We start from the raw sequence: 12,150 nt of genomic DNA on the forward strand, positions 1-12,150 counted from the left end.
CTCTCAAGACTTATTTTGAAAACTTTGTTATAGTAGTTCTGGAGTAGCCATTATTCTAAGTATACAGTAGTGTTATTCATACAGCATGGTTTTTCTAGGTCCTCAATTTGAATTCTGGAATGTTGAGCATTTTCTCTCCCCTTTGGCTACTCAGATGACATACCTCTCAGTACTGTGCATCTTCTTTAATATTTACTCAGCTTATAGTTTCCCAGTAACTGTTTAATGCCAGGCACAACAGAATCTTTTTGTCTGCTTGGGAAACATTTTATCAATCCAAAGACTTAAGAGAAACTTTATGCAGATTTCTGGAATAACCTCTTCTTAGATAACTCCTTTCTGATGCTCTACTCTGTAAATTTTAGTTCCTTCAGAGGCTCTGAATTCTGACCTCAACACTTCAGCTCAGAGAGATCCCGTCTTTGTTTGGCCTCTTCTATTTCCTCAAGGTCAAAAAGTACCTCCAGGCAGAAAGTTAGAGAAATTGTGTGGCTCACCTCATAACATTTCTGTTTTCTCAGGGAATCACAATCTTCCATTGCCTGTAGCCCCAATCTGAAGTGTTGTTTCATATATTTTGTCCAGCTTTATAGTTATTTATGGCATTTGATCTTATCAAGTGCCAGGTACTCTGTGTGGTTGGAAGCAGGCAGAAGTGTTTATCTTTGTAAACTATTAAGAAGTCTGGCTGACTACTATGCAGATATACAAAAAGTGAGAGATATTTCTATAAACCAAAATAGAATCATTTCCAGAATATACTTTTAAAATGAAAAAGCAAAGTAATGAAAATCTATAATATGCTATCTTTCATGTAAGAAAGAAAGAGAAATAAAAACATATACATGTATTTCCTCATTCGTACAAGAGTTACCATAGGAAGAATAAGTCACGAATTAATGGTATTGGCTATTTACAGAGGATGATTACAGTGGAATAAGATGAGCAGGAGAACAACTCTTCTTTAAATATGTTTTTTTAAATAGTTCTGGATTTTAGAATTACATTGTTTCACATTCAAAATATCAATAATGAAGAGGGGGTGCCTGGGTGGTTCAGTCAGTTGGGTGACTAACTCTTGATTTCAGCTGGGGTCATGATCCCAAGGTTGTGAGGTCCAGCCCCACAAGGGGACCATGTTTAGTGCAAGTCTTTCCCTCTCCTTTTCTTTCCTCCTCTCTCCTCACCCTGCTCGTACTCTCTCTAAAATAAATAAAATAAAATCTTTAAAAAAATACAAAATGGAATACAAACAAACAAATGGGCCTAACTATTACAAATGAATGATGTAACCACTTTGAAGGAGAAAGAGAAAAGAACCTAATTTAGTTTGAAAAACAGTATTCAGCTATATTCACTAAGGTTAATGGTAAAAATAAAACAAAACTATTAATTAGGTTTGTTTTTCATAGGGTTAAGAGTTAGTGATTTCAAAACTGATTTATGAGTTTTCAAAGATTGAAGAAAGAAAGAAAGAAAGAAAGAAAGAAAGAAAGAAAGAAAGAAAGAAAGAAAGAAGAAAGAAAGAAAAAGGAAGAAGGGATAATTCAAAGGAGAAAGTTTGAGAAGTTTCTCTCTGTAACTTTCTTTCTTTACGATGCTGAGATATTCTTTTATATTGTTTCCTATGACATGTTTCCTATGAAAGAGTATTCAAACTCACACTTTTGTAGTTTGCAATGTTTCTTATATCTGAAGAGGATGTAATAAAATGAAGTACAAATAGGTGCTCTATAAATATAAAGGTGAGAAAATATTAATAGGACTGCACTACTCCCGAGCACACTGGTATATGCCTCAGGCTAATCTGCACAGTTCTTATTCCTAGAGGAAGGGGTAGTGATACCTGATGGCTCAGTGTCATGGAGTTTGTTTAACTTACATTTTGGACTTTGTAAGAACTTTTGGTTCTTGAAAGAGCACATATTTTGTGCATGGCACTCACTAATACCAACATACATTTTCAAAAAAATTCAGGTTTGAGAGGAATGGTATAAATTAATAATGATACAAACAAATAAATCTACAAAACAATCAATTCAGGTGTACATATACTTTACAGAAGAGCTCCAGAGTTCATAAAAATTCACTGTAAGTTTTTTTTTATTTGTTCATTTGAGAGAGAGAGTGAGGGCACAAGCAGAGGGGGTGAAGCAGACTCCCTGCAGAGCCGGGGGGCAGATGTGGGGCTCAATCCCAGGACCCTGCAATCATAACATGAACCCAAGGCAGAGTCTTAACCAACTGAGCCACCCAGGCACCCCTGTAAGATTCTTTTAAATAGAAAACTTTTCTGATATATATATATATATATAAAAGGTGTATTCATTTAAAGTAAAGTTGTTAACTGTTTATTAGGACATATTGTATAATGCAGAGTACACCTGTGTAAACACTGTGTATTAAATAATTTAATACATATCTTTGCACGTATATTTTGTTAAGATACATTAAAATACATTACATTACATTACATTAAATTACATTAAAATAGTAATACGCTTATTGCCTTCAAGGAGCTTAAAATCTGCTTAAATGGATAAGAAAAACAAGTAATGCTAAGTTTATTTTCCCTTTTTTTTATATTATGGATTTTTCTTAAAAGAAGTGAGGTGGACTAATCATTATTAAAGATGTAAAGGAGAAGTATATATCCTGAGGGGATCATAGAATGAGGGTGCCCAGCTAGCTGAAGAAGGGCAGAGGATCAGCAAAGGCTTTGTATAGGAGAGGAGGCATACGAGCAGTCCTTTAAAAAGGTAGGCACATTACCAGAAATGGGATACCTGGGAGTCAGAAATGGGTTCTGAAGAGAAAAAAAGTCTTTACTTATTTTTTTAAGGAGAGAAAGAGAGTGCATGCACAAGTGCAAGCAAGGTGGGGTGTGTGCAGAAGGAGATGGAGAGAGAGTCTTAAGCAGACTCTGCACTGAGCTCAGAGCCCTGCTCTGGGGTTTGATCTCATAGCTCTGAGATCATTACCTGAGCTGAATTTAAGAGTTGGACACATAAACAACCGAGCCACCCAGGTGCCCCCAATATGATTCCATTTATATTGAACAGATTTGAGATACAAATGTGATTTTGAAGGAAATATAACCAAACAATTGAAAATGTAAGACTAGAAATTAGGAAAAAAAGATCCTCCAGAATTTGAGAGTCTAAATTTGAGAGTCATCTGGGAGTGAGTATTGAGAGCAGAGGTAGAGGAAAAGGATTTTGGAGTGTCAATTGTCCCCACAGGTTAAAAAGGGGAAGAAGAAATGAAATAGAAGAGGCAAGCAGGGAGATGGGGTGACAACTAGGAGAGAGATTGTTTCTGAATCTAGAGATAAGAATTACGAAAAGGAAGAAGTAGTTAGTAATATGAAATGCAAGAGAAAGTGAAAGACAATGAGAACTGTAAAAAGTCAGGGAAAGTAGAAAACAGTGAGGATTAGGAGGTATGTGGTGAGTTTTAATTGTATAGTATTTAGGTCGAAGAAAGGGCAGAGTTCAGAGATTAAAGCAAAAGTCACAAACTGGCTATTCTTATGTAGACTCCAGCCTAAGTGTATATTTTGTTTGGCCCAGTAGTATATATTAGCTTATGTGGTGTTTAAAAAATACATAATTTTGTCAACATTTAAAAATCAGGGTATTTTACATAGAAGATCAGACTTCTAAATTCTCTTGAAAATTCTAAACATCTGGTAACACTAGGTCTGGATTTCCTCATTGCAAGGAAGAAAACTGGAAATGACTAGAGACTACACCTGATAGACAAGGAATGAACTGTCAATTTTACCAAGGACCATCCATCTCTTCTTACATATTTCTTGTAGCTGGCTCATGTTACTTATTTTGAGCACTTGGAATCATTTGGCATTTTAACATCTAGATCAGTGATTTTCAACTAGGATGTGCCATACTCACACCAGAAATATAGATTGCAAGATCCTGTCCCTACTGTTTCTGATTCAGCAGGTCAGGGTGAGGCCCAAGAATTTGTCTAAGAAGTCTCCAGGTGATGCTGATGCGGACCACAATTTGGAAGGTTCAACGATAAGTAAGTGGTAAGGAAGTTGTTCAGGAGTTTAGTGTAGTGGTTAGATACATAGACTGCATTCAGAGAGGACTAGGTTCTCTGTTTTTCACTTGGGAAATAAGGATGGTAGTATTTACTTCAAAGTAAATTCTCTAAATGAGATAATTCATGTAAAGTATATATCAATATCTTCAAAGCAAGACCTAGCTTAAGTAACTTTTCATTAAATTATTTGATTACATGTTAAGTCTGTTAAATCTTTCAAGAATATTGATTCTAGGGAGAAGGTCAAAGATAGATTGCTAGTTTTGGAAAAAAGTGATCAAGTCTTTTTTTTTTTTTAAAGAATGAAAGAAGTATATAAAATAGAATCACTATTTGCATAAAAGCTAAAGTGATGGGAAGTTACCAGTTGAAGGAATGATGGTGGGGATATGAAAGCATAGAAAGCCAGTCAAGGTGTTGAGATTCAGGAAGGATAAATGGGACACCAACTAGATGAGGTAGGAAAGTTGTATCTAACCCAGCTGTGGGATGGTTGATATGGAGGAAGGAGACTCTGCAAAGGAAGAGATAATCTCCATATTTTAGATGACACCTAGCCAAATGGAGATAAAAGGATTACAAGTCATTTCTTCTAAGACTCATGCTCTTTCTTTCTGAACATAATGCCTTTCAAAGCCCACACAACTTACTGTTAGACTGAATAGAATACTCTTGCTTGCTTAGATAACTTCTTGTCTTTAGAATTATTTCAGTGTCATATTTTTCAGGAAGCCTCCTCTGATTCCACAGTCTGCTGAAGATGATCCTTGCATGTTTTATATTTATTATTATGATTAATGCATTGTATTATAAATTAAATATTTATATATCTATCTGTTCCATTTGATAGATAGGAGGATGGAGAGCTACCTAGAAGATAGACATGTAATATATTTTATTGTTTTTGATATTCCAGGAATTAATAAATAAATTAATAAATATTGGATTTCCAGGGTATAGATACATTTTTATAGAATGATAAATATTAATAACAGTGCTAAATATATTGTTTAATAGATGAAAATTAAAAGTTTAAATTAGATGACTATATGGATACTTGGATGGAGAAACAAATAAACAGGGAACAAGTGTTCTTATATGGCTAAGAATGACAAGCTCAGCTACCTGAGGATACCCAGGTAGCCTCTGCAATCAGAAACATAGTCCTTTACTTTGTGGTCAGCTTGGAATGGTGGATATGATGCCATGTTTGGTTGGATGATGGATCCAGGCAGCAATAGCAGCAGTGCAGCCTCAATCAGCAGACTGATTCCAGTTGGTTTCATCAGGGCTTTACTATGGGCATCTATAATTGGGAGACCTGATTTGTATAGCTCATGAGCCCAGGGAGGAGTGTGTTTAATTTGCCAGTCTGTAGTGTTCTAACAGGATAGACAAAACTTTTAGGCCCTTGACAATTCCCAAGAGTCAGTAAAAATATAACAGGGCTTTTATCAGGAAGCACATTGACCAAGAGCTACAAGAATGATGTTGAGTTTTGCCACCTAAGTGGGGGGACTTCCATTTTCTGTTCTTCACACCTGAAACTAAACACAAATAGCATCAGCATCCCAATGGACACCACCGGCTTCAATTTAGTGAAACCATTAGTGAAGCAGGCCCAGGCATTTAGTGAAACCTCCATGAATCCAGTACCCCATTGAGCCAGCAGCTTTGCCTAAGGGGATTTTGAGTGGAAGGTACTTCTCTTTACCAGAGGTTCTAATCCACCTCACTCACAAAGACTTGTAGCTCAGGGGAGTCAGTAGTGCTGTGGGGCTGCAAAGACAGAGAACCTGCCACAGCTTCTTGCTGAGAGCTTCCAACATAGTCAATTGGTTTGGGAGGGGCAAACCCCTCCCAAACTGTAGGACTTTAAGGATGCTGATTTGTGCCCTAGCTGATAATAAAGACCAAACAAGTAAAATGTCCAAGTAAGACCATACTGTCTCCAGTATTCAGAGTCTAATAAGATGCTGGGCTTCCTTTTTTGATGGTTGAGGCCAAAAAGACAGAAGTATCTCCTTGACTCCTGGAGGGAATTTGCTCAGATAGCCATCAATTTTGTCAGAGTTTACTCTCTGCTCCTGCTATCTGAGGCTTCTGACTTGTCAAGTAATAAGATATTGTCTTAGTTAACAGTTTGAACATCAGAAAGTAAAGTCCCTCATACTAAATCTTAATGGCAAATAGAAGAGGAATTTAGGTATTGAGGAAGTACTGTAAACATACTGGAAACCTTGCCACATGAATGAAAATTGGTCTTGGACCTTGAGTGCCAATGGGGTAGAAAAAAGATGTTTGAAAGGGAACATACCAAGTGCCATCAGTCAGTGAAATGGATTTAATTACAGTTTCATATTGTTGAGGCAATAGGATCAATAGCAGAATCAGTAATTCACTGTAAGCCTCCAGATCCTATTAGTTTTTTTTTGTTGTTGTTTTGTTTTGTTTTTTTCTGGCCATCCTTAGCTGTTGTTCTAAGATATTGCATCTTGGGTTATTATCTCTGCTGCCTTTAAGTCCTTAAAGTTATGATTTCCTTTCTTTCTCCTAAGATTCTCCACTTCTTTTGTAGGACTGCCAAGAGAAAATACAGAAAAGAATTGGAAAGAATGATTTATATGTTCTGTTAGTATTTTTCTACGTATGGCTCTTCCTGATCAAGAGAATCCCGTCTGGACTTTCTGAGAGTTTACAGTGAAATGTTAATACCAATTATATATTCAGCAGTGAAAAGCATACAACTGCTACATTGTGTTGGCCCAAAGAACCCCACACAGAAGGTCATTTAGCTTTCCTGACCCATGGTAAACCCTGCCCAAACCCAATTAGCTGAATTCTGCCCCTCCTTCTGCCGACTCATGAAACCTAGCAGATTGTGATTTGGATAGCTGTATGCAACAGATTTATAAGAGCTTGGGTGCTTGCCCTTCCAGAAGTTCTCCAGCATATTTGGATGGCATGTATGGCCTTCATTCCCTCTTAGGAGCAGGAAACCTTTAACTTCATTCTTAATCGTCTTTTTCCTTCAAGCATCTGAGGTCAATATAATAGGGAAAGGATGGATCATGAATCATGGAGAGTGAGAGAAGCTCTGCAGCAGTAGGGAGGCACATTTATTTATGATTTTGAGGGGTGCGTAGGTGGTTTGCGGATCAGTGAAACAGACTAATAATGTTTTTGGTCCTACTAAAGTCTTAAAGCAGCAGCAAAGCCATCAATACTGCCAATCTACAGACTGGCAATATTAAACAGATGCTTCCCCAGGGGCACACACTACACATATCTATCTGTATCACTCATGTAGATGCCTACAGGAAGGGTCTGATGAGACCAGTGGGAATCAGGCTGCTGACTGAGCCTTCATTGCCATAGTTGCTGCTTGCATTCGTTGTCATACTGAACATGGCAGCATATCAACCATTCCAGACTGAGCAAAATATAAATAACTCTATTTTTCTGATGTAGAAGCTACCTGGGTATCCTCAGGTAGCTGAGCTTGACAGTCCTTTTAGCCAGATTGGTTTTACCCTGTTCCCTTTGTTCCTTCAGTTAAGTTCATCAATTTATCTAATTCAATCTTTTATTTTTTCAGACAAATAATTATCCAGAGATAACTCTGTAATTGATAAATAATAAGATATAACGCCTGCCCTTTAAAGAACTCTAATAGGACAGACAGATATATAAACATGTGATTTATAATGCAATATGTTAATCACAATGACAGATGTGAACCAAGGGAACAGAGAAAAGGAGCATCTGCAATAGAATAGAGTCAGAGAAATCTTGGTTTCTGCTCATAATAGTTGCATATTTCTCTCCTTTCATAATCAACACAGGTACATTGCTCTTAACTATAGTCTGAAAGGAATTGGGAACTCCTGCTCATCTACAATTAATCTTGAGACTTGAGGGTGGTTGGTAGATTGGTGAGGATGTCCTACAGTCAGGGGATAGTCAGCAACAACCATTTGGGAGCTGTCTTTGGATTTACTTCCTGATATTTGGCCTGGAACCACTTCGTAAATTTCTCCATTAACAGGCTTTAAACTGAAGGATCATTATTGTGCAGTTGAACATAAATTTTGTTAACACGTTCGTACCAATTCCCAAAGACATCTCTCAAATGCCTTTTATCAGTCTGCAAGTTTCTGATCCTTTCTCTTCCAGAAAGTCATGACTGTCAACATTCTGTCCTTGTCACCACAGCTGTCAAGAACTGTGAAGGGGTTAAGATTTTACCCTACTTGTAATCTGAGAACCCTGACACAGTTTCATGAATGCCAGAACGTCAGAAGACTCCTAGGACAAAGACAAAGGACTTTATTATTTATGACCTTAGTAGTAGCTAGACAGCAGTTTCTTAAGCCCTAGTTCCTATAATAAGGTAATGCAAAGATGGCCAAGTGATATAGTCCTATACAATGGAGAATAACCTTCAGTTTAGGGAATGGAAACTTCTTACAATGGTCAGTAAGCAAATTTATCTTCTACTCTGGAAGTGAACATTTTTCTCATCCAAAGCTGTAGTTGTGCAAAGGTCCTTGAAAGGACAGTCCATATTGAAAGTAGTTAGTGCCTCTGCTTATTGTGAGGGCTCCAGCAAGTACCACAGAGTAGAGATCCCTGCAAGTATGAGAATTCACATAAGATGAAATTAACCCTTCTATGTTCACCTTCCTATTAACAATGTCCAGCTTCTACCAATCATCAGGATATTTGAATCATCCAAGTTCAACAGTCCCTAGTGAAAAGCTTTAAAATTTATAAAAACTTGCCTTTGAAGAACTGTCCCATTTTATGTTTTCTCTTCGGGAACAATATAAAAATGGGTTAGACAGCACATTCATATTCTAAAACTGACATAAACAATACTGAATAATGTTTATTCAGATCATAGACATTTTAATATGCATGTTAAAAGTTTGAAAAACATTTAATCATTTAATTCACATTGCAGAGAACAAATAGAGAAGTATTGCCTTTTTAAACTTTTTATTTTTTTTTTTTTTAGCTTACAGATTTCCGTGGGCCAAAGGAAAATGCTTCATGTATTGAGCAAAATAAAGACAATCAGCGTATTGAAAATGAGACTGACAAAAAGACAAGAGTAAGTGTTAAGAGTGTTTTCTTTGTTTCTGTGTTTAATGGGCAAGATATGTCTTGTTCTCTGTGAAGTGTAACCTAATTTCTGGCTTTGGCCTGGTTAACATATTGAGTTTTCGTGCTACTGAGTTGACATTGACTGTGTACCGTTTTGAACAGTTGTTGTGTTTTCATTTTGAGAATTTTGTATTTGTGTGTTTTGGTGTGTATTTTTAAGTTGCTAGTAATCACACAGCCATTTGGTAAGCTATTTCACCTCTCTTGTCTTTTCCTATCTGGTTCAGGACAGGCTAAGAACATTCACACAACTCTTCAGTAGTGGCTTTTAGGTCCTATTGGGGTTTTCTGGCAGTAGCTTCCCCTGAACAGTTTGAAATCTACTTCAGTCTTACTTTTTTATGGTTGTCATGTTGTGCATTTATTCAAGATAGGAAGTTGAAATCAATCATCATATCAATACGGTAATGTTAAAGATACCATAATGCTTTAAGATGCTGAAATCAAGAACTTGAATCCAAGGAAAGTATATGTACTTCCAAGGACAAATTTTTCGTTAATCAGCAGCCTCAGATTTAATTTATTTCTGATCAATTGCCACAAATTGATCCTTATTTATTATAGCCCAATGGTAAAACTGAGATTCCATTCTCAATTTTATTGATAAAGACATCAAATTTAATCATGAAAACAAGAAAATAAATCATGATTATTTTCATGAACATCAAATAAATATTTAAAACACACATAAAATTCTCGGGAGATTATTTTATAAGTATTGGCTTTATTATAGCTTCTTGAAATATACCTTCAATGATGTTTCTTCTTGTCTTTCTTCTGAATCTTCTGTTAGTAAGCAGAGGCAGTCTTCATTATGATTCCCTATAGGTCTTCAAGTTTCTGGGTGGCATGTCTACTAAGGGTAAATATCATTAAAGGACAGTTTTTCTGTTGATTATCATTTAGAACCTGGGCTGTTTTCTATCATTGCCAATTCGTTGAGCCTCTTAAATTGACTTGATCTTGGGATTTGGACAAAATTCTGAGTCATTCCCAATTATGAATTTTCATAATTATGATGTGGGGTCAGGAGAGAATGGTCAAGAAAATTCTTGAGATGTTCTGCAGTAAAACTTTGTAAGTTTATTTAAGTAGCACAGGGACAGGGCCCATGGGCAGAAAAAGCAGCATCTTTGCTATATGAAACTGGTGGTTATATGTTTAGTGCTCAAGGGGGAAGGGATGTGAAGGGAATATTAGATCGTAAATGTCTTTTTCAAATTTCTACTCATAAAACTATTTTCACAAGATTCTGCTGGTGCTTTTCATTCAGCTCAATAGTAGCTATTGGTGAGATGTATAGGAAGATATGAGATCCTTTAAGAATGTAGCAGTTGCACCTATTTGATCCTTATCAAAGCTATGCAGGTTATAGGTCAGGCTTCTGAGCTAAAGGTGAACATTTTTTCCTGCTTCTATCTCTCATCAATTATTGTGAGGAACTTAGTTAAAATAAGAAAGTTTGGATGGTTACTTGTCCTTTCATTTAAAAGCACACTATGGAACCTAGAGTCAAATTTAACAAGTGAGCAATTTATGGAATACCTCTATAAAACACCATTGTCTCCTCTACTGAAAAATGTTTTTGTTCAATATATAATGTGTTATTTAAACTATTTGAGACTGTTACAATATGCTAAATGTGTTTCCAGGAAAGGAAGTCATCTAATTTGGCAGTGGCACTATTTTTCATCAAACGGGGAGAAGGAGGGTGAATGTCCATCCATACTAGAATCATGAATACTTAGAAGACAAATTTTTAGAGTTCCTGGCTGTCTAAGGGGATATTTGTATTCTTGCTTCCTGAAAATGAAGTCATCAGGCCTTAGTAGGATACAAATGTGCCAACTTGTCAAGCAGCTAAATTAAATAAGTGCTGGCAAATATACTAGGAAAATTTTTGCGTTTTTATCGTGGGAAAAAATATTGCTAGCCTATGCTATTTAAACTCTAAGAGCTCTAGTTTTTTAATCTTGCAGGGTAGTTATGAGTTTTTAATGAGATCCCAAATATGAACACATTTAGTATGGCCTGGAAAATAGTAGATTTTTATTTTATTGAAATAAATTGCAAGTCTTACATTTATTTTATTAAGGTGGTAGATTCTGTTACAAATAGTTCTCAGGGTTTCCTTGGGCCTATATTACATAACTAAGTGTATAACGTTTTTTTTTTTGTTTGTTTGTTTTTTTTTTTTTTTTGCCAAGAAACCCTTGTTCAGGAAGAGGCTCCTGACTTGATGATTTCTCCTTGTCACCATTCAAAATAAGTTCTGATTGAATTAAAATAAGCATCAGTGAGAATTTCTGAATTATCTTAAGAAAAAAATTATGTCACAAACAAAAGAATGGTTATGATTATTGTATGAACACAATATGTTATTGTAACTACCTAGTTCATAGGCAATTCTTCAAAGGCTATTGACATAAACCACAATTTGAAAATCACAATTATTTAGATCTATTAAATATTACACTGGATTTTGATTTCTTCATCTTCATAATTAGGATGTTAGATCAGATTATTATTATTATTATTTTCGTTTATTTATTCATAAGAGACACAGAGAAAGTGGCAGAGACATAGGCACTCCCTGTGGGGAGCCTGATGCGGGACTCGATCCCAGGACTCCAGGGTCATGATCTGAGCCTAAGGCAGACGCTCAACCCCTGAGCTACCAGGTGTCTCTGATCAGATTATTTTTAAGGCTTCTTCCAGATCCAAAGCCTGATCATTCTGTGGCACTCAATAGCAGACAATAAATTATATTGTATGAATAAAGTCCACTAATAATAAAATATTTTAGCCAGGAATAGCTAATGAGCCCCACACAAATTTAGACTTATGTGATAGGTATATATCTAGAACAATAAACAGGAGTATCTTCATTAGGCCATGTTAGTTTGAAGA

The 12,150-nt window shown here is 36.0% G+C and overlaps 1 protein-coding gene across 13 annotated transcripts in view; it reads left to right on the forward strand.

Moving 5' to 3' along the window:
- DLG2 (discs large MAGUK scaffold protein 2) overlaps window positions 1-12,150 on the forward strand; it is a 1,976,108-nt gene that overhangs the window by 423,229 nt on the left and 1,540,729 nt on the right. For all 13 annotated transcript variants that reach the window (XM_049098993.1, XM_025419434.3, XM_025419437.3 and 10 more), the window contains exon 4: window positions 9,092-9,187. In XM_049098993.1, coding sequence (XP_048954950.1) covers window positions 9,092-9,187 — 96 coding nt within the window. The remainder of the gene's footprint in view (window positions 1-9,091; window positions 9,188-12,150) is intronic.

This window comes from Canis lupus, chromosome 21 (assembly GCF_003254725.2).
Source record: "Canis lupus dingo isolate Sandy chromosome 21, ASM325472v2, whole genome shotgun sequence".
In the NCBI taxonomy this organism is placed as follows: Eukaryota; Metazoa; Chordata; class Mammalia; order Carnivora; family Canidae; genus Canis; species Canis lupus.